This window comes from Pseudovirgaria hyperparasitica, assembly GCF_010093815.1.
Source record: "Pseudovirgaria hyperparasitica strain CBS 121739 unplaced genomic scaffold EJ05scaffold_20, whole genome shotgun sequence".
In the NCBI taxonomy this organism is placed as follows: Eukaryota; Fungi; Ascomycota; class Dothideomycetes; order Acrospermales; family Acrospermaceae; genus Pseudovirgaria; species Pseudovirgaria hyperparasitica.
In genome coordinates this window covers 417,546-444,054 of record NW_022985568.1, presented here as the reverse complement: position 1 = coordinate 444,054, position 26,509 = coordinate 417,546, and the positions used below count along the sequence as shown (strand labels likewise).

Here is a 26,509-nt window from a genome sequence, read left to right as displayed (position 1 = left end):
GGAGCGGACGTAAGGTCTCTCTGCTCGTTCGACTTCACTTGTGAAATGCGAGATTCACTTGTAACACTGCGAAACAGGCCTAGAACAAAGTCAATCAAACAATGCTTTGTTCGTCTCAGGTTCTCTCAATGTCACGAGCTCCTCCCTCGATGCAGGTGACCGTCTATGGTGCCTGCGCGTTCGCGACGCGTGAGCCGCGAACTGTTCTCCGTCGTTGTTGTGGCTACGATCAGATTTTCTTGTGACTTTTCCCACGCTCTCAATTGAGGCACTTACTTGCTCAGGCACTACCATGGGAACGCCAATCTTTGCCCTAGGTCCCAGAGGCCGCTATTTCTACTCAAAGGTTTGCGATGAGACGAGACCACGCGTAGCAGAAGAAGAAGTTAGGTATTTGTGAGTTACAATCCTTTGGATCAACTGTTAACGGTATAATCTGACCACACCTAGCAATCTACTCCCCGCAGATATAGAAGAAGTTCTTGATTCTGGCACGGTGACACAAGTACACTGGATCTGTTTTGGCCCAAATCATGCCTCGTTCTTCTTCTCATACGACAGCTCTGTAACTGGGCGTTGCGAATTCATATTCGGTGATCTGCCTGCATTCCTGCGAGAAACTCTGCTACCAACCTTTCCAGACGAAGAGAAAAAGCATTTGCGTCTCGTCCTTGGCCCAGTTCACGAGAGCTGGGTGATGTGGAACAGTGCGAACCCGCTTCTGCTTTACGGTAAAGACATCCCAGAGAACCTGAGCTCAGTTCTAGCGAGGTGGTACGACGGTATATGCTGGACCCGAGGGCCGCCAGCTTTCATAGCATTGGGTACAGACAACGCTTATCTTGCCGCAAATGATGGCGAAGCCGTCTGGAACATACCAAAATCCTTCTCGTTGCTGAAAGATACTTGGGTTTCCCTTTGGGCAGAACTCGGTGATTTCTCTGCCGAAACTATACTTGTGAGTTGTCCAAGATGTACATCCTAGCATGCCGGTCAGGAAAAGATGCTAACGCCGAGTAGGCTGCGTACATGTCACCTTGTCTCAAGGACAAGTTTGTCATAATTTCGCGAACCAAAGGTGGCACTGAGGTTGGTAAATCGTTTATGGGAATCTCTCAAGGTATCAAGGAGGCTGAAAAATTGCTCGCGTCTTATGACCACCAGGAAGCAGATCCCGGTAATTCTCACCCTGGCGAGGGCTTGTCTGGCCACTATTACTACATCAAGAGACGACACATGAAACGGGAACCAAGGGAGCTAGACCTGCACGTGGGCGAGACAATCGAAGTTCTGCAAATGAGCTCAAACCTTTGGTATCTTGGTAGGACCTTAACAGGCAAAACAGGCTACTTTCCTGCGCGATGTCTTGGACACTCGACTTCGAATGCCACACATGCTCCGCCAGCAGTACGTGCGGTGGCTTTCTCAGCATGGGAGAACAATCTAAAAGCGATCCTGCAAGAGGGAGGTATCAAGGACTTTCCTTATCTACCGAGTCACGCTTCGATTTGTGGGCTGGCTGCGTGCTACGCAGAGAGAAGAGAGTCTGATGGTCTTCATGTTTGTCGGCACGATGTAGAAGCCTTTCTGCGGACCTCGGGATGCTATGATTATGCGTGGTTGAAGACGCAGAGGAATCTTTTCCACCCGGACTTTTTTGGTAGGAGATGCGACGCTGACGAAAGAATCCGGGCCGCATTGCGTCGAAAGGCTGAGAAGCTTTTTGTCATCTTTGGACAGCTAATGGAAACTTGTAGTTGACCGGGAGCAGAGGGACGTGGGCACACACAGATGAAAGTTATTCTCAATGGGAATACGCGAAATTGGAATGGCTGGACGAGTCCTTGTCAACCTACCTACTTGGTTGGGGCTTAACTTATGCAGCACATTTACAAACTGTTCGCTTCGACCCAGTGTCAGTGGTCCTCAAAAGGTTCGCCCAATCGCGATCGTAAGTTGGGATTGTCTAGAGCAAAGGTTTCCAGGCAATAATAACCGCACGATGAGCTTGTAGAAACCACTGAATATGACAACTACACATCCTATATCAGTGTTGAATCTCCCACTCTTCTCTTGAAAAGCCTTGACCTCCGTAGCCATGCGTAACTCTGTACAACGTATTCGCATGTGAGAGATGATGGAGACCGCAAGCCACACCGAACCGCGCACGCGCCACAGGCACACACTCAAAATTGCACGGACTCTTGGCATTATCATCCCCGCTATGAAAAGAGCATCAAGCCCTCACCACTGCTGCACACTCCAAGCAAAATGAGGCCAATACTACTTTCCGGGCATGAGCGTGCTCTGACACAAGTAAAATACAATTCCGATGGAGACATCATCTTCTCCGTCTCGAAGGATCACGTCATTTGCGCATGGTTTTCCGCCAACGGTGAACGCCTGGGTGAGATTCCCCAAATCATCTTATACTTTAACATCTGACTATATACCAGGTACCTACCATGGGCATCAGGGAGCGCTCTGGACAGTCGACGTCGACTCGAGGACTACGCTACTTGCCAGCGGAGGCGCCGACAATACTCTGAGACTATGGGAGGTTAAGAGCGGGAAATTACTGAAGACATGGGACTTCCCTACCGCCATCAAGCGTGTTGAATTCTCTCCAGACGGAACGCAGCTTCTCGCTGTGATGGAGAAGCGTTCCGGACATCTCGGAGCCATCCACGTCTTTGACGTCAACCCGGATCCTGAAGGCGAACAAACCAACGAGCAAAGTCTACGGATTGTTTGCGACGAGAGCAAGGCAACTGTCGCGGGCTTCAGTTATCTTGCCAAGTATATCATAGCAGGGCATGAAGATGGCTCGGTGACAAAATACGACGCAAAGGTACTATTCTGTGCTGGACACGAATTAAGCAACCTACTAACAATGTGACATAGAGTGGAGAGATTCTACACAACATTCAAGTACACGAGGACGACATGCAAATTACGGACTTGCAATGGGCTCCCGACCGAACCTACTTTATCACATCTTCGAAAGATAAAACTGCCAAACTGGTGTCAACAAATGAACTCGAGGTTCTCAAATCGTACACGACCGACACTCCTCTGAACAGCGCGGCCATTACACCCGTGAAGGATTATGTAATTCTCGGCGGAGGTCAAGCTGCAATGGATGTCACAACCACAAGTGCTCGACAGGGTAAATTCGAAGCCAGATTTTACCACAAGATCTTCATGGAGGAGATTGGACGCGTTAGGGGACATTTCGGTCCATTGAACTACGTGGCGGTGCACCCCAAAGGAACGGGATATTGCAGTGGAGGGGAAGATGGTTACGTGCGGGTCCATCACTTTGATAAGCCCTACTTCGATTTCATGTATGAGGTGGAACGAGAGCAGGCCCAGGCAAGCCTATGAGGTGTGGGTCGATTGGCATTGACAGGCGTTGGTAGGTTTTGTATCGATCGTAGATATTTAGGTTGCAGAGGCGTTGCGGATCCGAATGCGACCGCGCACGAAGAAGCGCTCTGTAGAAACGACGTATGAAGTCCGCGCACCAGTCCCCAAACCACATGCTATTATAGGGAAGTTGTACGAATCCACGGATGGCTGTCAAGTGTGGCCTTAGGCTCTCGGTAAAACACGTGCACCCTATTATTGGCCCACCATCGCCGTTCGCTTGTACTCAACCCGGGGAACGGTCTCATCGAATCGCGATCTAGAAACTGAAGGGACGGAATGAGCGATGTTTCTAGAGTACATCTCCGCGCACGGCATGGGTTAAGAAGCGCTACGATCATCGCGTAGGTTCGTTTACATATACAGCATCTCTCGCAAATTGCGCTTTCATTGACGTCCCTTATCCTTCTGGTGTGTGACCGAAATTCAAGGTCTTTTATGCATCTGACGTGTTCGATACGCTGACATAATATTGCGATGGCTATCAGATCACTTAGCCTTGCGTTCTTCTTCGCCCTGACAGCCTTTCAAAGTATGACAACAGAAGCTTCTCCGTCGCCTATGCCACATGGAGGCCACGAGAAGGACTCGTATATTGACTATACGACCATCTCAGGGTTCTTTCTGCAGGATGATCCAAAGACAGTCTCCAGCACATTTGACTACGTAAGATTCATGATCTATATGAAGCTCTAGTGGTTTTTTTGGTCTGACGAGTCCCAGACGAAGGTCAATTTAGGCCTCATCAACCGTACTTACGACACTGATCAAGAGTGTGGATCACAGAAGACTCAATGGGAGCGATTCGAGTACTATGTCAAGTCATTGAACAAGAAAGCCCCCAATAACGTCGAGTATAAAGTTCTGATCATGGGACGACACGGCGAAGGCTTTCACAATGTCGCCGAGACTTACTACGGAACGCCGTCCTGGGATGTGCGTAGGTTGCTGACTTCTATCATGCATGATTTCTAACGTTGGTGATAGTGTTACTGGGCCCAACAGGATGGGAACGGCACGAGTACTTGGGCCGACGCCAGATTGACGGAAAACGGTATCAACCAAGCCAATATCGCTCATGCGTTTTGGGTCAATGCCCTGCAGAATGCTGGCATCCCAGCGCCAGACTCGTACTACTCGAGCCCACTGACTAGATGCCTTGAGACGGCGCGTATCACCTACGAAGGGTTGGACCTGCCTCACAACAAGAAGTTCAAGCCGGTGGTCAAAGAGAAATTACGAGAGGCCATCGGCAGACACACTTGTGACAGACGTAGCAGCAAGACCTACATCGAGCAAACATACCCCGGATTCCACATCGAGAAGGGCTTCTCCGAGGACGACAAGCTATGGGAACCAGTTCTCCGTGAGACGGACTCCGCTCGGGCACAGCGTCTGAAGGAGGCATTGGACGATATCTTCACGAATGACGATGGCACTTTCATTGCGGTCTCGAGTCACTCTGGAGCCATCGGGAGCATCCTCAGAGTGATTAGGCACATTCCGTTTGGACTCGTGACTGGCGCCGTGATTCCGGCTTTGGTGAAGGTCGAGAGGATTGGCGGGACTGCTCCAACAACGACGATTCTCGGGCCAACACCTGGCACCACTTGCACGGCCAATCCTACGCGGACTGCATGATTACTGTAGATTTGTCGTTTCATATGTTGATGGAGCTGCAAGTGTGATATCTCTCCAAGCAGTAGACGGTGGATCGGCCGGCTCTTTATTTTGACTGGAACCGTGAAGTAAACGAGAGAGCTAGGCGAACTCAATTACTGTGACCAGCTGCGTATTCAGAGTGAGCAGATTGAAGCAAAATGTTGGAAATTTCGTGATATCAGCATAATAAACTCTCGTATAAGGACGGCATAAGCGGCATGAGTGTGCATGATAGCAAGTATCGGCCCCGGTGTTGTTTACCGGCAGAACGGGAAGGTGGTACAAGGCAGAGTGCCAATGCGGAGAAAGGTCCACGTCTGGGGAAGTGGAACATATATTCATTCACACATGCATAACAAACAAACATACAACCTTTTGTCATCTTCTCCGCGATAACCTTATGCTCAAGACTTGAAGCTGGCCGAACGATATACACCAAAAGAGTGACGAATCTACTACGCACTCGAAACGCTGTTAGTGAGTTTATTCCCGTCATGCCCACTGCCGACACAGGCCATCAATAGCCCGCTGCATTACTAGACCTCGGGCGAAGCTGCCCCGCCAATCCATCGAAGCCGAGAGGCAGCAGAATGACTTGTATCCACCCTCGCTGACGCACCCGGCCGGCGCGCCCGTGTGTAGGTACCGGTAGTATCCATTTTCTCTCAAGGATTTTGCACCCGGTGCGCAAACGTTTGACGTCGCAGCACGCCTCTTTTTAAGGGTTCATACTACTCCTCCATACCGCTCTTCTTCTTCTCTTCTCCCACTATGCGCCCACTTTCCTCCGCCACCGCTGCCCGCTTCATCTCCTCCTGCAAGACCACCGGAGCTATTCCGCACTTCCGAACACCCTACGTACGAGCTGCTTTACCCTCCTCCTCCTCTGTGAACGCTGCTGGAAGCTTGAGCTTCGTACAGTTTCGGAATATGGCGACTGTGAAGAAGATCAAGGTCAAGAACCCCGTCGTGGAGCTCGACGGGGATGAGATGACGCGCATCATCTGGCAGGACATCAAGGACAGGGTATGTACTTTGCTGTGGCTTGCCATGGCCTACTATGGCTTGCTATGAGCATGAGCTGACACATGCTACAGTTCATCCATCCGTGAGTATATCTCTTCGACACAACACTGCTCGTGAGCCGAAACCTGACCTGACCCGTTGGCTAGATACCTGGATGTCGATCTCAAATACTACGATCTAGTAAGATCTGACTGTAAGACGGAGAAGAGCCGCATTGCTGACGCTTGGACAGGGTCTTGAATACAGAGACCAGACGGAGGATCAAGTTACCCACGATGCTGCGGAGGCAATCAAGAAGTACTCTGTGGGTGTAAAATGCGCTACAATCACACCAGACGAAGCCCGTGTGAAGGAATTCCACCTGAAGAAGAGTGTGTATAGCTATGTCTAAGCCTCATGAGCTTCGCTAATGCAGGGCAATAGTGTGGCTTTCTCCTAACGGCACAATCCGAAACATCCTGTAGGCAACGCACCTGGGTTTGCTATACCTGTACTGACATGCACCAGTGGTGGCACTGTCTTCCGAGAACCAATTGTGATACCCAAAATACCTCGCCTCGTGCCCGGTTGGAAGAAGCCCATCATCGTCGGACGCCATGCCTTTGGAGACCAGTACAGGGCTAAGGACCGCGTCATCGATGGACCCGGTACGCTCGAGATGACCTTCACACCAAAGGGTGGCAAGCCAGAGACCATCAAAGTCTTCGATTTCGGCGAGGGAGGTGGTGTAGCTCAGACCCAGTATAACACTGCCGAGTCGATAGCTGGATTTGCGCACGCTAGCTTCAAGCTCGCTCTGGATAAGAAGGTCCCCATGTACATGAGCACGAAGAACACCATCCTCAAGGCGTATGATGGAAGATTCAAGGACATCTTCCAGGACATCTACGACAACCAGTACAAGAAGGACTTTGAGGCCAACAATATCTGGTACGAGCACCGCCTGATCGACGACATGGTCGCACAAATGATCAAGAGCGAGGGCGGTTTCCTCATGGCCCTCAAGAGTGAGTGTCGAAGATCCGTACGTCATGCGTGTTGGTGATGCTAACACCTCATCAGATTACGACGGTGACGTCCAGTCCGATATCATCGCCCAGGGATACGGCTCTCTAGGTCTCATGACCTCCGTCCTGATTACCCCTGACGGCAAGACGTTCGAGTCGGAAGCCGCCCACGGCACAGTCACGCGCCACTACCGCGAGCACCAGAAGGGCAACGAAACCTCCACCAACCCCATTGCCTCGATCTTTGCCTGGACGAGAGGCCTCGCGAAGCGCGGAGAGCTAGACGAGACGCCAGACGTCGTCGCCTTTGCCGAGAGCCTCGAGCGCGCCTGCATCGACACCGTGGACGTCGACAACATCATGACCAAGGACCTGGCTATTAGCTGCGGCAAGAAGGAGCGCAAGGACTATGTCACCACCACCCAGTACATGGACGCCGTCGAGCGGAGGCTGAAGAAGGAGCTCAAGGAGAAACTGTAGGCGAGGCATAGATGGTGGGTAGAGATACATTCATGACCGCTCCGCAGAAGGGAGGCAAGGGCTCTCGGAGCTATTGTTGGATACCATGCATGCATGCTATGTAGAATCTATTGGACTGTTTCGCTGTCCTCTATGCTTTTTGATGTACCCCTAATGGTGAGTCTGAGACGGTGGTGTCGTCTAGGATTCTCAAGGGATCTAGTGACGTTGAGAGAGTGTACACGGATGGCATGACTGGAATGAGAACGGACTCATGCGTCAAACAAAAAACCTGGAACTATGACCAAAGCAGTTAGGAGGCCATCTTCAAGCTAAGTGGATTCATTTATCAAAACACACACACCCAAGCTCTCCCCTTTATAAACCCTATTATACGATCCCACTCTAACCAACAGATACAGGACTCGGCTCAGAAAAAACATGCTTTACATAAATCCCAGAAAAAACAAAAAAAACCCACGGGACCCTTCATCCCGCAAAGCACTCGCTCAACACACATCCCGGCGTCTACCGCCGACAGCCCCCTCCTTTCACTCATCCACTCTCCACACCTCCTACTTCTTCGGCGGCGTCCACTTACTCTCCCCCGCCGCCTTCCCCGACAACTGCATCCCAGCAGTCCACAACAAATAATCCCTCCCTTTCACCAGCCACAGCATAAACGACGGCATCCTCCACCCGCCAAACGCCCCAACCGCCTTCCCCCGCCCCACCGGCACACTCTGATTCTCCCGCATATCCTCCTCATACACACGATCCGGGCCCGAGGCCGTCGCAACAACACCCGTCTTCTCGTCCCCGTCCGCGGCAGCACAGGCCAGCAAGTCGCGGTGCAGATTCGTCATAGCAACAGGGACCTGCGCCGCGATAGCCATGATGCCGCCGCGCGTGACATGCGCGCCCACGTCGCCGACGGCATACACGCGCGGGCCCGCGCTCACGACACGCAGCGCCTTGTCGCTGTTGATCTTACCCTGCGCAGTGAGGATGTGCGGGGGCGCAAAGGCGGTATTCGGCACGACGCCTAGCGCAGGGATGTACAGGTCCGCGGTCATCTGCTCGCCGGAGGAGAGATTGATGATAGTCTGATCACCGGCCGCGGAGTCGGTGGTTGATTCGACGCGGGTGTTGTAGGTGACTGTTACGCCTAGGCGGGCGAGATAGCGGTGTGCGCGCTGGGCGAGGGCGGGGCGGAGGAAGGGGAGGAGCTTGGCGTCGGAGGTGAGGAGGGTGATTTTGGCGGTGGGGTGGGTGTTTGTGCCTGCGTACCAGGCTGGTTCGCCGTTTTTGAAGGAGGCGATTTCGCCGGCTGTTTCGACGCCCGCGGGGCCGCCGCCGGCGATGACGATGGTGGATGCGGAGGCGATTTTGGCGCTTGTTTGGTCGAGGGCGGATTCGAGGACGGTGATGTCGGCGAGGTGGTTGAAGGGGGCGAAGCGGGAGCTTACGCCTGTTGCGATGAGGAGGGCGTGGTAGGGGATTGCTTCGGTGGCGCTGGTGGTGGTGGTGAGGCGGTAGTTTACTGTTCTGGCTTCGGTGTCGAGGGCGGTGGCGGTGGCCTCGATGAAGGTGAAGATGCCGTCGGGGTAGTGCGTGAAGTGCGAGGGGATGTCCTGGATCAGCTTCTCGCGCGGCAGGGCGGTCTTGGAGATGATTGCGCGGGGCCCGCCGACGCGGTGCCAGTATTTGCTGGATGGGCTGATGAGGAAGACTTTGTATGTTGTGGTGTCTTGGGGGAGCTTGGGGAGGACGTTCTTGAGGAAGTAGTGGGCGGAGTTGATGCCGGCCCAGGAGCCGCCTAGGATGACGATGTTCTTTTCGCCCATGGTGTCGTTTGTTTGTTCGGTCTCGCTGCTGTGGGAAGATTGGGGGAGGGAATGAGGTGGATGACGGAGGTGGGTGCTCGTGTGTCTGGAATTATGCTTGCGGAACTCCACCCGGCAGAGTCGAGTTCGATCCACGGACACACTGCACGGTTATATGATCGATATCTCGTCGGACGATAGATGTACTGACTGGATAATCGCAAGTGAGGGAGGTGAGTGAGTCTGAACAGCAGTCGAAACAAAGAGCGATAGTTGCGCACAGCTGCTTCTTTATATACAAGATCGACAAGAAAATGAGAGCATTCCCAAAAAATCATACATAATCAATTCTACTTAGGGCATACACTACACACAACGTAAAGTTATGCAAACATATCATGAGGCCAATAATGCAGGGGCAGCCAACATGCGGATGTTTACACAGACACAGGGGGTTGCGCGATCTACTATACATACACGCTAGTACGATCAGAGCAATCATAACTACTTTAAGTTGCTTACTAGCCACAGCGCCAGTACTCTAATCCAACGCCGCTAGCGAAAGCTGTATATCCTAGTGATTTCCGACATGTCCGATCCTGATGTAGAGTCCGCGCTAAAACGCAACACGGATTTGAAAGCCCAAGCCACTCGTGCCGATGCTTACAAAAGCTTGACCGGAACGGAATCTGAACTATCCGCTTGTTGCAAACCAAGACAACGCTGTTGACTGACTGATTGATCTTACAGATAGTCGCAACTCGGAGACACCTTCAGAACCTGTGGTCGCGACGAGATTAGGGATCAGCTTATAAATTGGAGAGCCGAGATTAGATATGAAAACATGACGCGTTTGAGCATTCTTGAGATGTTATTGGTGGTCAAGCAGTGCAGGTTGTTTTGTAGGCCGGCGTGTACTGTAAGACACGATCGCTGGAGATGGGTCGAGTTTGGTTTCACAGCTCTTCTTCTGGCTGCTTTACTATGCCGGTCTCATCACACTATGCCGGTCTCATCACACATACCTATAGCCGGGCCGTTGGCTTCGTGGAGCAAAGCAGGTTTGGCAAGCAGGCAACATCGATGAAGCGCGGCAGTTTTGCAGTGCCAAGGCCAATCTGATAATGTGTAGGAGGAAGACGACACTTTTGCAGAGTACAATTGAGCCACGATGTACCTGCTCATTGTTCGAGGCATCCGCGGTGCATTGAAAAGTGATTCGCTAACCATCTATCAGAAATCCCCAAAGAGACCGTATACCACAAAGCTGGGCCTGACGCGACGCCCTATAGAGACTTTCGTGCCCCTTGCTCTCGTACGTGCTAGCTCGTAATCCATAAAACCTGAACGGCGGGCGTTCATCCTGTGCTTAACTTAGCTTCGTATCGCATTCCACGTATCGCGAACCGCTCCCATCCTGTATTCTCGTGACATCTACTCTGCAAGGACTATGGGCTTGCGTATTGCTTTGTCCATTCTCGTGCCGTCTCTATGGCGGCATTCTGGTCTTCCTTCCATCGTTGTGCGACGTCGTTCGCAAGCGGATCGTCAGGATTCGGGGCGCCGAGGAGGGCTTGTATGGAGAGAAGAATGGTGCGGATCTGCAGCGCGGGGGACCAGTTACCTAGATGAACGAGCATCAGTGCCCTGCTGCAAAGATTGGTAGGTAGTCCATTGTTGTTACGCACTCTTCAAGACGTCGAGGCAGATGCGGCCGAGTCTGTCAATGTTTGGGTGGTATATCTTGGTCAGGAAGCGGATCTTTGGTGGGGTCATGGGGTAGTCGTCTGGGAGAAATAGCTCAAGCTTGAAGATACCTCCTATGCTGTGTCAGGACGCTGTGGCATTCTTTCTCGTCGTAAATCTCTCTGGCAGCCTCAAGATGTCAAGGGATTCTTACCTTCATATGGCGACTGGGAGGGACCGTGGATCTTGACGTCGAAATAACGAAGGTTATCTTCGTGTGGGACGGCGTCGATGCCCTGTACTCTACAGAAACGTTTTAGTCCTCATGCATCACTTTGAGCGGAACGCTATCCAAAGCTATACTCACGGGTCCGCCATAAGACGTTCCGTCTCTTTGATGATACGCTTGGGAAGTGCCATATTGAACGTATAGATAGAGTGTATGTCTCGGCTTGCTCCTCGTGCCTATGAGGAGTGAAAGGCTGAAGTTAGGTCCGAGGGCTTGACGTTTGATGACGAGAATCTTGAAAAGCTGTCACACCCCGCCGATGCCAAATGAAGCGAAAGCACCAGAAAGTCTAAGCTGAGCCCGCCACCCCCACGTGAATCCACTGACCCCACGAGCCAGCCACACCTGGGGAGATCGCTCTCTAATCCCCTTACTGCACGACATATGTGGTGAAGTATTGCTATTCCATATAACAGCTTCGATTATCAATATCTTGGATGATCATCTCAAGCATGTTTTTAGTGAGATAATCATACCTATGCTGGTCTACGGCGTGTGCTTTGTTTCGCCTCGACCTCTGCACAAAACTCGAAATGCGTGCTTGTCTATAAGTTTATAGTTATTCTGCGCCGATGCATGTAGATGGCATTCTTATTGCTTATATAGTCTCTCTATGCTGTATCTATATCTATCTATCTATATCCTAGGATGTAGATATAAGCGTAGCCATCCTTGCTTTGCTACCTGGTCCTAGGGCCCTAATCTGCACTAACGCCCCATGCTCGCGAGCTTCTAGGCTCCGCGCCGTGCGCTCCCTCTACATCCTCTGTACGCACTCTCGCGCGTTCCTGGAAGGAATTGCGAAGGAACTGAATCCCAAGGACTAAAGAAACACATACTGTCCAGGTACATCAGTGGTCGGCTCTTCGATGATGGCGCGGCCTCGCTAATCTTACCCGCAGAGAGCATCAATCCCCAATCTCACCATGCGATGGCAGGAGACCGCAGAAGCAGCTCTGGCAGCACCCTGAGCTCACCTTTCGATAGCCCTACGTTCGAGCGCGACGTCTCTATCAGTGTCCCTGAAGATGTCGGAGCGGCATCAATCTCCCCGAGCGGTCGAGATGTCGTTCTAGCCTCCAAGGGCGGCCTGTACATTATTGACCTCGACTCACCTTACCAACCGCCTCGCTACATCGTTAACCGTTCGCACTGGGAAGTGGCAGATGTCCAGTGGAGTCCGTTTGCCTCAAGAGATACTTGGATTGTTAGCACATCTAACCAGAAAGCGATTGTCTGGAACCTTGCGCTCTCAGGCCCGAACATACCCATCGAGCATGTCCTGCGCGCGCACAATGGGGCGATAACGGACATCAACTTCTCTGCTCATCACCAGGATCTCCTGGCTACATGCGGTGTGGACAGTTTTGTCATATGTTGGGATCTACGACAACGTCAGAATGCGGTTCTGTCTTTCGACGGCAAGGGCTCATCAATCGGCGCGGTCGCCAAGTTCGCAGCCTGGGACTCTGGCGCAACGCAGGTGAAATGGAACAGGCAAGATCCAAACATCGTGGCTTCCTCCCACGGCCAATATTTGCATATATGGGATCGAAGGAAGGGCGCAGAACCCCTAAAGAAGATTTGTGCGCACGCCACGAAAGTGTATGGCATTGATTGGAACCGAGCTAGCCCAACTGGTATCCTCACATGTGGCCTGGACAAGACCATAAAGGTTTGGGATTACTCTCTCTGCGGCCCAGGGGACAACCCAGAAGCCGAACGTATCATTCATACACCGTATCCTGTGTGGAGAGCCCGCCATACGCCATTTGGTTCGGGCTTCCTTGCCATGCCGCAACGTGGAAGTACGGAGCTTCACATGTACGACCTCCGAACTGAAAGTATGCAACCTAACAGTACCAAGATTGAGCCCGTGCATTCCTTTTCTGGACACGAAGACAATATCAAAGAGTTCTTATGGCGCACAAGGGGAGAGTTTGACGAGGTCGAAAGAATCGACAATCGCGAGTTTCAACTTGTGTCCTGGGGGCGTGACCGCAATCTACAATTGCATAAAATGGAACCAGAGATCCTGAAGAGCATTGGCTACGAGAAAGGACGAAAAACAGATGATAACATTCGTCAGACCCGTAAGAACGCTGCATATCGCACTTTTGCCACAGAGTCAATCCGTAGGCCCATACTGCAGCGCTCAGAATCTGAAGACGCTACGGTCCAACCAAAGAGCCATTTGACGGCGTTGTTCCACCCTAAATCGGCGAACGCTAATGAGCAATACTCGTCGTATATGAACGCACAGGTCTTGCCATCGGTATCATTCCCACTTCCTGGCGGTGGATCCGGCATGCAAATGATGAACCGCACTTTGAGAGCACCGAATGTCATTAATTGGATGAAAGGAGTTAGAATGGGAAAGCGCGATACGGCTCTTCCATCCAAGTATGGCAACCGGCCAAAGACGCCACAGTCAGCGGGATCTAAGTTTGACCCAACCGAGAACTTGGGAGACGAGATCACCCATGTGGGCAGTAAATTCAAGAAAGTGTCATTCGAAGTGGCCGACATATCGCGACGCGCAGCAACGGTCTACTTGAATGGTCCATGGGGGCCCGAAGGCAAGCCAGCGTTTGTGAGGATTACTATGCGATTCCCTCCAAACTATCCGCGGGATGCAGCGCCAGATTACAAACTGGAAAAGACAACCTCAGCGATCAGTGACGAGACAATTGCAAAGCTGGACGATGAGATTCACTCAATTGTTGAGCTGTATAGGACAAGGAAAAAGGGATCTCTGGAAGCAATTATAAGTTACCTGCTAGGTGAGCGTGACCTGGAAGAGAGCATCAGCTATTTCTCGGAGGACAACGATACTCAAACTGGTCTCACATTGGATGAGAGTTCCAGTGACGAGGAGGAACCTCTAGGTGACGACTTCAAGACCCGAGGAGATCTCGACATGAGTGGAACAGACGTGTCCGGCATGAAAAATGCCAACGCCAACGTGCCGATTCCCAGGACTAACAGTGCGAGATGGACTCGAGACGGACGTCTTCTACACATCCATCCTCCGAAGCCAGAGCCCAAGCCCATATTTGGAAGCATGCTGCGCCACGGGGACAGATCGAAAGCTCCAAGATTATTCGATACTCTTGGAAGACTTAAGACGGGCTCGCCTATGCTAGACAAGAAATACTCCCTACAAGATGAAGATGTAGAGGAGGACGACAGCGACTGGGAGACAGCCTCTTCGAGCAGCTCCGATTACAGCTCTACCAATCTGGGTGGCATAGCGGGTCAGTTCCCTGCTCCTGCCGCGTGGCAAGGGAATGGGCTTCGCTTCAACAAAACATCGCAACATTCCAGCGTCGACTACGGTCCAAAAACATCAACCCTGAAGCAGAGTTCAGTCATTACCTCTCACGATCTGTCTGATCTACTCCCATCGCGGAAGGAACTGGCACGAGAGTATGAGATGTGTGGAGATGGCCCTTCGGTGTGCAAGCACAACGCTGAAGTCGCAAAATCACATGGCTTTCATGATCTGGCTGATATCTGGACACTGATCAGTTTGATATTAGCGAATAACGTTCCTTTAGAAGTGCTACCACAATTCTATCGCCCGGAACCTATCCTGGTGGTCGCACGTCGAGCTATGGTACGCATCAAACGCAAGGACAGTGGTCTTGATCTCGCCTTCGACGAAGCCGAGTCTGTTCTCAATCCAACGCTTAAAGGGCGAGTCAAATGGGGCCATCATCCGCTGGCATCATCCTGGCTGATACCGGCTCTCTTCGATTACTATGAACGACTGGCTGATATACAGATGTTGGCCATGCTTTCTTGTGTATTCTCAGAGCCGGCTGCAAGAGAGGGCGTACCGCATGCTTTACGGAAGCCCGAATTCCACGAACTACCAATGTCAATGCAAGCGCCAGCTTTCTCCCTGGACTATTTCTCATCCCACGATAGCGCTTGGAGTCTCTACCAACCATCAGGCCCGTCGACACCGTCAACACCTACGACCCAATCTCGTCGCAAATCCTCAAAAAGCGTCGCCCAGTGGATCGACAAATTCCACAAGCCGCCCAACCTTGATGTGTATGGCTCTACAGCGTCTTCGAACGGGCCCTGGGGCAGCACGCCATTGTCAGATCCGTTGATTCCATTCTCCACAAACGTGACTCCCCCAGTGCTCTCACGTACCAGCACGTTCAAATCCAGCGGCAACGCCTCTTTCTCGACTTCTCCAGAGCATCCGTTTCCTCGGAGGTCAAATGCTTACCTAGCCAGTGCATTTGTGTCGCCATTCCGAAACTTGACGTCCGCATCCCCTCCTCCCGGCAAGTCTCGTACAGCCGATGCCGAGCTTTCCACATCGGCTCCCAACAGCGTTACCTGGGGCTCAACGACCTTCTACAGCTCTAGCTCCAATACTACGCAGCGCTCGAGCCAGAAACGCCGTCCGTACTTTCCATATTTGCACGAGTCGGGGACTGTTGATGAGGTCGATGAGCTTTCTGGAGACGAGGACGAGGTTGCGCCTTCGGAATCGGGTGATTCGCCGTCGACAGCAGCGGCAAACTCGAGCTCGGCCATCCGCGTCACACTCAAGAACCAAGATCAATTCGATGATGAAGCGTGCGTGTCGTCGTCACTGCTCGGTCGTGTGGAGACATGGAAGCTGGTGCACTACCGCGAGCAGTACGCCAACCAGCTCCTGCTGTGGGGCCTGCCAGTCGCACGCAGCGAGGTTCTCAAATTCAACGGTCTGCACTCGTACTGGGAGCCCGAGGAGCCAACATCGTTGCAGTTTGAGGTCGGCAAAAAGCACACAATGGCACCGAGAGTGAATGGGATCAACGGGCTGCGCAGCTCGCGGAGTGACGGCAGACTGACACCGCTTCAGGGCACCGGTACGTTCAGTCCAAAGAAGTTCCGGTTCAACCCCGAAGCGAGCGCTTTTGTGCCGACGAGCTCGTCAGAGGACATGCTCAGCGATGAGGAACTGGAATCAGTTCAGTATTCTGGACTTGCCTCCAATCTGACGGTGACTCTGACTCCGGCGGTCACGGTGACGGCGACAAGAACGACGGCAACAACAACGACGACGAACACAGCAACAACAACGGAGGATGGTCACGACGTAGACACGGATACGGTGGTGTTCAAGGACACAGAGGGCGACGAAGCGAGTTTCCCGTACTGCAATACGTGCTTGATGAAGGTGGAGCGACTGTACAGTATCTGCGAGACATGCGGGCACATTGCTCACATTGCGTGTCTGGCCGATTACGACGAGGAAGACGAGGCGGCAATGTGTAAGATGGGCTGTGGATGCGAGTGCGAGGAGAGCTGGCCGGAGGATCCCTGATGCATGATTTGATACCCCCCAACACACGCGCGTATGTATATATATGTACCTGTAGACTATACCCACATAATCCAGTCTGTACGATATATGTATAGAGCCGTCTAAACGACAGTCGATGTAATTACTCAGTCTGTCTATTCTTCTCCAGTCTCCTGTTGGCAAACTTTTTACCCAGATAGAAGTGCCGGACTGCTCACCACCGATGCTAAAAGACAACACAGTCACACACGAGTATCACAACATAGGGCTGGCTGGATGGATGGATCTGCCGGTATTAAGCGCCAGGTAACTGCCCTGCATTGCCCTGCCCTGCCCTGCCCTGCCCCCTGCTGCTGCTCAACAACCGTCTTCTCACACCACAACATGCCAACTAGCACTACGCCGTCTGGTCCATCCTCAAAAAAGGTATGCCTATCCGGCCTAGGCTGGGGTGCTAGGGTAGTTTATCACTCTGCTCTGCATGGATCGTCTGCTCTGCATACATGTTATGTATGTCTGTATATTGTATGCATATGTACCTGTATGCTTAGGTAGCTACAACAGTAGGTAGCTAGAGTGATGGACGGATGGATCAAGGGTGACAGGGAGAGCTACAACACTACAACACCAGACAGATAGATAGAATAGCCCGATTGGCTTGCAGTATTCCAATTTTATCTGTTGATAGCTAGCCAGGGTTGTAAGCATTTTGGGGGGAGGGGGCTACAGTACCACCCCAAGTCCCGGGGTAATTACTAGCCCGAGGCCCCGAGCTGTGGTGATCGATCGAGTGTGTACTTACTTTACTGAAAACACCCTAATTAACATGTATTTTGTAATTAAATAAACCTGACAGGGGTGCATAGCATAGCACAGCATAGCATAACTTTGTGTTTCCGCGGAAGCACATACATATGTATATTCCCAGAAAAACGAAGGTATCAACCATACGAACAATGACATATGCATCCATGCCCGGTGGGTTGCCAGGGTTTGTTGTTGCTGTATGACAACCCCCAGCGCGCTGATTAGATCGACGTTGCAGACGAAGACGGGATTGCTATAGCTTTATAGGGCTCGCCGTACATGTGCGTGCATAACCGACTACAGCGAGGATGCGGCGTTTGATGGTTTGACTTGAGTCTTGAGATATTACCACAGTACCGGGTATAGTTGTGTCACACTGCAGTCGAGTCATTGGTTGGATTAAGCGTGGGTGGGAGCATTCTAGCCCCAAGGTTAGCGCCAGAGGTCCGTCAGCGGACCGCAGCAGCCGCGGTTGGGAACGGCGAGGGCGAGAACGAGGTGCTGGCTGTGATGGAGAGTGGGAATGTGATGAGAATGTATTATATGGTGTAGAATGTGGAGAGTTGGGCGGGGAAGTGAGTACATTTTGCTTGTGCGACGTTGATGGAATGGCCTGTTTTCTGTATACTAGAGGTTGAGTGTGTAGTTGGTGTTGGAGCTTACGACAACCCCACACCCGTCCCAAGTTGTGAGTTGTGCTTTGTGCTCGTGCTTGTAATTACTTGACATGACTGACTTGTTTCAAGCGATGGACGGATATGTTGGTTCGGCTTTTCAGCCTCGCCCAAAGACGGGAGACGTCGAAACGGGAAAAGATCTCTGCTCGGCCAGTCCCTATCCCTATCCCCACTCCTATTCCTATTTGTATCCATATTTTCTCCTCCTCTCTCTCTCTCCGGACCCCCCTCCCCGCCCGAGACACCATGATTCCATGAACAAGCACAAGCACAAGCACAAGCCCACCCGACTAGATCCACGGACCGTGTGCGGCACAGCAACGACCTAACAAGCCTTTGCTAGCATCATGGGAGTCAACTAGATAATCGCCGTTGTACCCCTCATATCATGTTATAACCATCCCCCCCAACGGATGCCGTGCGTTGTGGCTCGTTGACGAGCCTCTTCCAACTCCTTCGTCAGCATCAAACATGCTGGCTCGCTTTCGCAATCCACGGCCCGCCACACGCGAGAGCACCAGCATCGAGCCCAGCACCACCAAGGCCTCCTCCGATACCGACACGTCCACCTCGACGGGCGCGAACAAGGCCGACATCGATGGCATCAGCGGCGGCAACAGTAGCAGTGCGCCCGCTGTCGACCGGGCGAGGGAGGAGTTGCAGCAGTTCGTCAAGACGCACGCCCACGACCCCAACCTCGACAAGGAGAAGATCGAGACGCTGATCGAGGCGGCCAACTCGGACGATCCGGAGACGATCCTGGGCGTGGACAGGGAGTTTATGGAGGATTCGCCGTACGCGGAGGTGCGGGCTGCCGTCCGGGCTGTGGATGATGGCGAGCCGGCGAGTACGATTCGGGCGTGGGTGCTCGGGCTGTTCTTTGTGACGGTGGCGAGCGGTGTCAACATGTTCTTGAGCATGAGGTGGGTGTCGACGTGATATCGCATGTGTATGCGACCGGATTGCGGATCGAGCTGACTCGCGTGCGCGCGCTAGGCAACCTGCTATCAATTTTCCGTCCATCGTGGTCCAACTGCAAGTCTTCGCACGGATAGGAAATGCGGGAGGGATCTTCGCTAATCGGGATATAGAGTCGTCTATCCAATTGGGTGCTTTTTGGCACGCGTGCTTCCTGAGCGCGAATTCACTACCTTTGGCCAGAAATGGACACTGAATCCGGGCCCCTTCAACATCAAGGAGCATACTGTTATCACGGTGAGCAATGCGCAGATCAGCATCGGTACTGCCCCTGACAAGTCCCAGATCATGTCCGCTGTCTGCATCGACAATGCCTATGCCACCGACGCCCTGATCGCGCTCCAGGCGAAGAGCTTGTACAATATCGACTTCGGCTGGGGGTTCGGTCTGCTGTTCATCCTCAGCAGTCAACTGCTCGGTTTCTCGTTTGCAGGCTTCTTCCGACGCTTCCTGGTCTGGCCGGCTGCCATGATATGGCCCGGCCAATTCGCCAATACCTCGCTGTTCTATGCCCTCCACGACAAGAGGAAACCAGACGTGAGCGAGACAAACGGATGGAAGATATCGCGCTACAGATGGTTCGTGTATCTCGGATGTGCGTCCTTCATCTACTACTGGATCCCCGGCGTACTATGGCAGGGCCTCTCCGTCTTCTGCTTCGCCGCGTGGATCAAGCCCGACAACGTCGTCGTCAACCAGCTCTTCGGCGGCCACACCGGTCTCTCCCTGATCCCCCTGACCTTCGACTGGACATATGTCACAGCCTATCTCCAGGACCCCCTCCTCGCGCCCACATTCGCCCACATCAACACCCTCGTCGGCCTCATCATCTTCGTCTGCATCACCGTCATCGGCATCCTCTACACCGGCCACTGGTACGCCGACTACCTGCCCCTCAACACCCCCCTAACCTTCGACAACACCCAACACCGCTACAACGTCTCCCGCATCCTCGGCCCCAACTTCACCTTCAACGAGGCCGCCTACAAGGCCTACTCCCCGCTCTTCCTCTCCCCCACCTTCGTCATCTCCTACGGCCTCTCCTTCGCCGCCCTCACCGCCGTCCTCGTCCACACCGCCCTCTACCACGGCCGCGAACTCCGCTACCGCCTCCGCACCGCCCGCGCCCAGGACCCAGACATCCACCTCCGCATGATGCTCAAGTACCCCGAAGTCCCAGACGGGTGGTACGCCGCCATCTTCGCCGCCGCCCTCGCCGCCGGCCTCGCCCTCTGCCTCGCCTTCGACACCCACACCCCCTGGTGGGCCTTCCTCGCCAGCAACGCCCTCAGCATCCTCTGGACCATCCCCTCCTCCATGCTCTCCGCCACCTCAAACATCGTCCTCACCCTCAACGTCCTCGGCTCCTTCATCGCCGGCCACGCCCTGCCCGGCCGCCCCGTCGCCGTCATCATCTTCAAGGTCTACGCCACCATCACCCTCGCCCGCGCAAACAAGTTCTCCGCAGACCTCAAACTAGGCCACTACATGAAGCTCCCGCCCCGCACCACCTTTGCCGCCCAGGTCGTCGCCACCGCCTGGGCTGCGCTCGTCCAGCTGGCAGTCACAAACTGGTCCCTAGCAAACATCCCAGCCGTCTGCACGCCCACCCAGAAATCCCGCTTCTCCTGCCCGCAAGGCACCGCCTTCTACACCAACAGCATCGTCTGGGGCCTCGTCGGGCCCACCCGCATGTTCGGCTCCTCCCAGTCCGCAATATACACCGCAGTACACTACTACTGGCTCCTCGGCGCCCTGCTGCCCATCGCTTTCTACGTCCTCGCCCACCACACGCCCGCCTTCCTGGCTAGATATACGCGCCATCTCCATGTTCTCAACGCGCCCGTCATGCTCGGCGCAATGGCCTGGCTGCCGCCTGCCACGCCGCTCTCGTTCTTCGCCTGGGCGCTCGTCGGCTTGTTCTTCAATGCGTTCTTGCGGAGCAGGGTGCGCGGGTGGTGGCATACGTATAATTATGTTACTGCCGCGGCGCTGGATTGCGGGCTTGTGCTGGGGACGGTGGTGGTGTTTTGCGCGGTGGATTTGTCGGGTGTGGGTGGGCCGCGGTGGTGGGGGAATGAGGGGGTGATGCGGACGAAGGTTGGTTTTGTTCCTTTTTTCATGATTGTGGTGTGGAGATGCATTGTGCTGACTTTGTGTGTGTGTGTGCAGGACGCGACGTATCGCGCTATCACGAAACTTGTCAAGCCTGGGGAGCGGTTTGGGCCGGAGACGTGGTAGGGACGGCGTTTAAGTACATGGGATGTCCCCCTCTATGTTAGGCCATGGGTGAATACATTAGAAGATGTGCGCATAGAGCGTGACTTCCTTCGCATGCACGATATGCATCTCCCCCTTTCCCAGACATAAGAGGAATAGATAGAATATCAGACGAACGAATACGTGATACATGTTCATAGAACCCTATGTACAACCAAATCCACCACCTACAAACAATGCCTCTGTCTACGTCTATTCCATTCTACAACAAGTTTTTACACCAGCCGCATGACACACCCTACCATACAGAACACACACATAAACACATACATATAACACGAAGTAAATCCATCCCACCCCCGTCCCACACACACACACACACAAACCCCTCAAAGCACCCCCTTAACCGGCAAATCACGACTCGAAAACCCAACCTCAACCCCAAACTCGCCCTGCGGCAACACCCAATTCTGCCGCCGCACACACCAATAGCTCAGATCCTTACGCGTCAACTCCATGTGCACGCCCGTGCGGCCCCCTTTACTGACCCGCACCTTCTCAAACGCGCGCAGCACGCGGACGGGGAAATCCACGGGCTCGCCCGTCTCGTCGTCGGCGTAGTCGGGCGGGTAGGTAATGTACAGCTGGACGATTGTGGAGCCGTCGCGGGGCCCGGCGTTGGTGACGGTGAGGGAGACCTTGGCTACCACGGTGTAGAGATCTGGGTTGCCGCCCTGGGCGCCGCCGGCGGGCGAGGGTGTGTGGATTGTCCTGTAGCCGTCTGGGTAGGGGTAGGGGGATGTGTCGATGGTGTCGGAGGGGGAGAGGTAGGGGTAGATGTATTTCTTGAGTCTGCGCCAGCCAGTTGGAAACTGGGCTTCTGACGGGCTGGGCAGGGTGGTGTCAAAATGAGGGGGGGCGAGGGCGTCTGGGCGAGGAGCGGGGAGGAGGCCGCGGGACCCTTGGGGTGCGATCAGGAGGTTGTTGAGGGTGAAGGTGGTGTAGGAGAGGCCGAAGCCGAACTCGAAGCGCGGGGCGATGTCATGTTTATCAAGGTAGCGGTAGTCGATGTAGAGGCCCTCGGTGAAGTTCTGTTGTGGAACTGGGTGGTTGGGGAAGGTAAGGATCTGGGCGCCTGGGCCGTAGTCGTCGAGTGATTTGGCGATGGTGTAGGGGAGGCGACCAGAGGGGGCGACGTCGCCGAAGAGGATGTCGACGAGAGCGTTTCCGGATTCTTGGCCGGGGAGGTGTGCCATAACTACAGCCGAGATGCCGGGCAGGTCGATCCAGTCTTCCATGATGACCGGGCCGACGGCGTGGATGACGACAATTGTCTTTCCGGCGCCTTTGCCGCAGCTTGCCGACACTTCCTTGATTAGTTGGTCACCACCTTTCTGAAGGCGCAGGTCCGTTCGGTCGGCGGCGATTCCGTTGGCCTTGATGAAGCCCTCGCCAGCGTCGGCGTTGGCAAAGACGATACACACATCCTGGTCCTCGACAATCTGTCGCTCCTTCTTCGGCAGCTCGTTCTTGGGCCAGTTAGTCACGTAGACGGTGTCTTCGTCAAAGGCGTCTCGTATGGCAGACAACGGATCGCTCAGATAGGGAAACTCGACAGTCCCTGAGCCCCACCCCTGAGCAAGAGTTCCTTCGTTACAGCCACGGTCGTTGCAGCTGTTCGGTCCATTCGCGTTGACACGAGCATCTTCACCAAAAATGCCGACGCGAGATTTCACCCCCTCGTCGACGTCGTCGCCATTCCACCCCTTGCGTGGGAGGGGAAGGATATCATCCTCATTCTTAAGGACAACATGGCCCGCAGCAGCAACCTGACGTGCAAGCTGACCGTGTGTATTCCCAACGGGGTCATCCACTTTCTGGGCGTTGACAAATTTGTTGACTACGGCGGTCGTCTCGTCATCGCTGCCCGGATGTATCTTGCCTGTTTCTTCGTTTGTCCACGAAGAGAAGTTGGGGCCGCCTTCGGGTGGTTGCGGCCACTTGTCCTGATTGTCCTGGCCCATCTGATACCATGCTGCTACGATGCGTGTCACCATATCGTCGAGTCTGCTGGTAGGCACACTCCCGTTGAGAACAGCCTGCGTGAGCTTACCGCCCCATAGCGGCTTGCCATCCGTCCATCGGAGTCCATCGCCAGGCATGGACATGTCAAGCCCAGCAAGAGCACTGGCGACTCCACTGCGCTGTGCCAGCCAGTCTGATTGCACAAAGCCTTGGAAGCCAAGCTCGTCCTTCAGCACGCCGTTCATGAGTTTGCTGTTCTGGCATGCATAGGAGTTGTTGACCTGGTTGTAGGCGCACATCACCGAGCCCACACCAGCGCGAACACTCTCTGCGAATGGCCAGGCATACAGTTCGTGCAAGGCACGGTCGTCGAAGTTTGAAGAGATGGCGTTGGGCGTGCCCCATTCCCAGGACTGGCGGAAATGTTCTTGTTCGTTACCGACCCCTGTCCACACCTGTTAGCACGCTGCGATATGTCAATTCCACAACTGGAGAGCCTTACAGTGCTTTGCTGTCGCAATGATACCCTGCTCCTGAATGCCGCGAATCGTCTCCCTCGCAGCAATACCCTGCAGAACAGGATCCGCACCAAAGCCTTCCCAATTCCTCCCTCCACCCGGCGCTCTCCCAAGCGGCCCCATCGACGGCCCAAGAAGGACATTGACACCCTTCGCCTTAGCCTCAATAGCATGCAGCCTGCCCCGATTATAAAACAAGCTCTTATCCCACGTCGCCCCAACCGTAACCCCCGCCGGAAACGCAGTCACATTCTCCGTATACCGCACGCCCAACGGCCCATCCTGCAAGCAAAGACTACCAAACCCCAACCGCGGCACCGCCCCCGTATTCCCAACACACATGCCCATCATCCACCCCACCCCCGTCGTCACATTCACCTTCTCCACAACCGTCATCTGCCGCACCAGCTCCGCCGCCTTCGCGTAGCTGTCCGCCCACGCCTCCACCGTGCCCCCCGCCGGACTCGGATACCACGCCTCACTCTGCCCATGCGCCGGCGCCACCTTCCACGCCCAGATCCCGCCCGCCGTTATGACCAGCACTGCCGCCCCCACGAACAGCAGCGTCACGAAGCAGCACATGCGCCCCGGCACGAGCCATCGCCGCCATGCTGAGCGCCGCGGCGTGAACAGCTCGCGTGCATTGTTGTTGCTGCTGTTGGCATCCCGTCGCCCGCGCGAGGATGTGGGCCGTGTGGTGCTGGTGGTGCGCTTGTGCTCGTCGATCAGAGGGTCGAAGTCGTCGAGGTCTGAGCCGTCGGAGTAGTGGTCGTAGTCGTCGGCGCCGGCGGCGGCCTCGCGGGAGGATCGCGGTGTGTCTTCTTCTTTGTCGACGCGGTGGTATTTGCCGCGGAGCTCGTAGCTCTCGGCCATGGCGGACTTGGGTTTGGGGTGTGGTTCAAGGGGAGGGCTCGAGGGGTGGCATTGGCTGATGTGGGAGTAAGGCCGAGACGGTTGGGTGAGGCAATTGTGGTTATGATGGATTGGATGAGGGCTGGTGGTGTGAGGGCGGGTTGGATGTGTGTATGGGAGAAAGTGAGTGATAAGCCAGGACCTCAAAGATGCTTGAGCTTCCCCTGACAGTTTGCGAGCTTGGACCATGTCATAGTCCGCGGGTGGAGCTTGCGGGTAGATCAGTTGCCGATGTGGTTAGTGGCTTGGCACAATAGTTACGCAACGGACTTTGTATCATAATATCATAATCTTCTCAATCTGACGCTTTCCGAGGCGACAACAACGCCCTCTGTCCATCCCTGGAACTATCAAACAAGGTTGATTCACAAGGAAGCCCTTCGACATCGGTGACAATAATTTCTTTGTATTATTTTTATTATATCTATCAATCTACTAACACATTCCTCGAACCAGCGCAGAGCTGCCATAAAAGCGCACTTAAATAGAAGCCATGGACACATCGTCCAAGAAGAGCGCACTAGAGGCGCTCCCGGTGCCAGTTGGAATACAATCGTATGCGAACTTGACAGTCTGGTCTGGCGACGTCGGGATCACTGGCACAGTCGTCTCCGGACCCTTCCAGTTCTGCACCCGCGGGCCATCGGCAGCGGTGAGAACCCTCGTATAGACCTCGACATCGCCGAACAGGACCTTCAGCGTGCAAGAACGAGCTTGACTGAGGCTGTAGAGATTCAGGTAGAAGGAGATGATGTATGGACGCGTTGTGTCGAATCCGGTGACCGACTGGAACAGTGTCAATGGCGTGTTGGAGCTGGCCACGTAGGACATGATACTGCGGATGTTGGTTAGAGGGGTTGAGCTTGTGGATGGGGTTCTGAGTGGTAAGACTTACGCGTAACATTGCCCGCTGTGGGACGCCTGCGTTAGGCGGTTAGGGTAGACACGGCCCGTGAACTGCCAGTTTGCCATTCTGCCGTTGACACCTACGGCAGTGATGTCTTCGAATCCAGCATTCCTGATTACGTTGACGCCAGGTGGAAGGGGAGTGTACGTCGGGGTAGGCGTTGGCGTAGGCGTTGGGGTCTCTGAGGTAGGCTCTGGAGTCGGTGTGGGAGTGGGAGTCTCTGAAGTCGGCTCTGGAGTCGGAGTCGGAGTGGGTGTCTCTGAGGTAGGCTCTGGAGTCGGAGTAGGAGTCTCAGAAGTTGGCTCTGGAGTTGGTGTGGGAGTAGGTGTCTCAGAAGTTGGCTCTGGAGTTGGAGTAGGAGTGGGAGTCTCAGAAGTTGGCTCTGGAGTTGGAGTCGGAGTGGGTGTCTCTGAAGTTGGTTCTGGTGTCGGAGTGGGTGTCTCTGAACTGGGTTCTGGAGTAGGCTCAGGTGTAGGCTCAGGAGTCGGAGTCGGGGTCTCTGAACTTGACTCCGGCGTGGGTGTTGGGGTCTCTGAACTAGGCTCCGGGGTAGGCTCTGGAGTAGGGGTAGGAGTCGGTGTCTCTGAGCTGGGTTCTGGAGTAGGCTCTGGAGTTGGAGTTGGAGTCTCGGAACTAGGTTCTGGAGTAGGCTCAGGTGTAGGTTCAGGAGTCGGAGTGGGTGTCTCTGAACTGGGTTCCGGAGTAGGTTCAGGCGTGGGCTCAGGCGTAGGCGTTGGGGTCTCTGAACTTGGTTCTGGTGTTGGAGT

At 54.1% G+C, this 26,509-nt stretch overlaps 12 protein-coding genes across 12 annotated transcripts in view; 6 read left to right on the top strand and 6 right to left on the bottom strand.

Annotated features, from left to right (window-relative positions):
* Window positions 1-292: 292 nt before the first annotated feature.
* Window positions 293-1,761, top strand: EJ05DRAFT_505075 (uncharacterized protein; the record flags this gene model as incomplete). The annotated part of the gene is made up of 3 exons (XM_033747660.1): window positions 293-396; window positions 451-958; window positions 1,021-1,761. The coding sequence occupies 3 exons, from the start codon at window positions 293-295 to the stop codon at window positions 1,759-1,761; spliced, it is 1,353 nt and encodes a 450-aa protein (XP_033595887.1).
* A 510-nt stretch (window positions 1,762-2,271) lies between these two features.
* On the top strand, window positions 2,272-3,387 carry EJ05DRAFT_444911 (eukaryotic translation initiation factor-like protein 3 subunit; the record flags this gene model as incomplete). Its single annotated transcript, XM_033742148.1, has 3 exons — window positions 2,272-2,407; window positions 2,457-2,851; window positions 2,905-3,387. The coding sequence occupies 3 exons, from the start codon at window positions 2,272-2,274 to the stop codon at window positions 3,385-3,387; spliced, it is 1,014 nt and encodes a 337-aa protein (XP_033595886.1).
* A 519-nt stretch (window positions 3,388-3,906) lies between these two features.
* Window positions 3,907-5,070, top strand: EJ05DRAFT_490132 (phosphoglycerate mutase; the record flags this gene model as incomplete). The annotated part of the gene is made up of 3 exons (XM_033745849.1): window positions 3,907-4,095; window positions 4,126-4,365; window positions 4,417-5,070. 3 exons carry the CDS (start codon window positions 3,907-3,909, stop codon window positions 5,068-5,070), a joined length of 1,083 nt encoding a protein of 360 aa, XP_033595885.1.
* Window positions 5,071-5,181: 111 nt separating this feature from the next.
* On the bottom strand, window positions 5,182-5,724 carry EJ05DRAFT_215144 (uncharacterized protein). The gene has a single exon (XM_033739864.1). It carries the CDS (start codon window positions 5,585-5,587, stop codon window positions 5,270-5,272), a length of 318 nt encoding a protein of 105 aa, XP_033595884.1. The 5' UTR covers window positions 5,588-5,724; the 3' UTR covers window positions 5,182-5,269.
* Window positions 5,725-5,862: 138 nt separating this feature from the next.
* Window positions 5,863-7,896, top strand: EJ05DRAFT_522936 (isocitrate dehydrogenase NADP-dependent; the record flags this gene model as incomplete). The annotated part of the gene is made up of 7 exons (XM_033748791.1): window positions 5,863-6,117; window positions 6,189-6,199; window positions 6,264-6,297; window positions 6,350-6,488; window positions 6,541-6,577; window positions 6,625-7,124; window positions 7,180-7,896. The coding sequence occupies 7 exons, from the start codon at window positions 5,863-5,865 to the stop codon at window positions 7,602-7,604; spliced, it is 1,401 nt and encodes a 466-aa protein (XP_033595883.1). The 3' UTR covers window positions 7,605-7,896.
* EJ05DRAFT_214477 (FAD/NAD(P)-binding domain-containing protein) lies at window positions 7,882-9,746 on the bottom strand. Its single transcript, XM_033739862.1, has one exon. The coding sequence runs from the start codon at window positions 9,428-9,430 to the stop codon at window positions 8,159-8,161; it is 1,272 nt and encodes a 423-aa protein (XP_033595882.1). The 5' UTR covers window positions 9,431-9,746; the 3' UTR covers window positions 7,882-8,158.
* Window positions 9,747-10,857: 1,111 nt separating this feature from the next.
* On the bottom strand, window positions 10,858-11,515 carry EJ05DRAFT_445071 (ubiquitin-conjugating enzyme E2 N; the record flags this gene model as incomplete). Its single annotated transcript, XM_033742159.1, has 4 exons — window positions 10,858-11,033; window positions 11,098-11,229; window positions 11,310-11,398; window positions 11,463-11,515. The coding sequence occupies 4 exons, from the start codon at window positions 11,513-11,515 to the stop codon at window positions 10,858-10,860; spliced, it is 450 nt and encodes a 149-aa protein (XP_033595881.1).
* A 619-nt stretch (window positions 11,516-12,134) lies between these two features.
* On the top strand, window positions 12,135-16,819 carry EJ05DRAFT_457957 (uncharacterized protein). Its single transcript, XM_033742543.1, has 2 exons — window positions 12,135-12,230; window positions 12,287-16,819. The coding sequence occupies exon 2, from the start codon at window positions 12,316-12,318 to the stop codon at window positions 16,717-16,719; it is 4,404 nt and encodes a 1,467-aa protein (XP_033595880.1). The 5' UTR covers window positions 12,135-12,230; window positions 12,287-12,315; the 3' UTR covers window positions 16,720-16,819.
* A 1,696-nt stretch (window positions 16,820-18,515) lies between these two features.
* Window positions 18,516-21,585, top strand: EJ05DRAFT_214424 (OPT family small oligopeptide transporter). Its single transcript, XM_033739861.1, has 5 exons — window positions 18,516-19,105; window positions 19,179-19,217; window positions 19,274-19,397; window positions 19,446-21,260; window positions 21,333-21,585. The coding sequence occupies exons 1-5, from the start codon at window positions 18,654-18,656 to the stop codon at window positions 21,399-21,401; spliced, it is 2,499 nt and encodes an 832-aa protein (XP_033595879.1). The 5' UTR covers window positions 18,516-18,653; the 3' UTR covers window positions 21,402-21,585.
* EJ05DRAFT_470233 (beta-glucosidase-like protein) lies at window positions 21,400-24,951 on the bottom strand. Its single transcript, XM_033742936.1, has 2 exons — window positions 23,908-24,951; window positions 21,400-23,850 (listed from the first exon to the last, which is right to left on the bottom strand). Exons 1-2 carry the CDS (start codon window positions 24,794-24,796, stop codon window positions 21,770-21,772), a joined length of 2,970 nt encoding a protein of 989 aa, XP_033595878.1. The 5' UTR covers window positions 24,797-24,951; the 3' UTR covers window positions 21,400-21,769.
* A 315-nt stretch (window positions 24,952-25,266) lies between these two features.
* EJ05DRAFT_480438 (uncharacterized protein) overlaps window positions 25,267-26,509 on the bottom strand; it is a 2,789-nt gene continuing 1,546 nt past the window's right edge. Inside the window, exons 2-3 of the mRNA XM_033744867.1 lie at window positions 26,191-26,496; window positions 25,267-26,046 (exon numbers count right to left, since the gene is read on the bottom strand). Of these exons, the coding sequence (XP_033595876.1) occupies window positions 25,727-26,046; window positions 26,191-26,496 (626 nt within the window). The 3' untranslated portion in view covers window positions 25,267-25,726. The remainder of the gene's footprint in view (window positions 26,047-26,190; window positions 26,497-26,509) is intronic.
* Window positions 25,273-25,762, bottom strand: EJ05DRAFT_214392 (uncharacterized protein). The gene has a single exon (XM_033739860.1). The coding sequence runs from the start codon at window positions 25,664-25,666 to the stop codon at window positions 25,316-25,318; it is 351 nt and encodes a 116-aa protein (XP_033595877.1). The 5' UTR covers window positions 25,667-25,762; the 3' UTR covers window positions 25,273-25,315.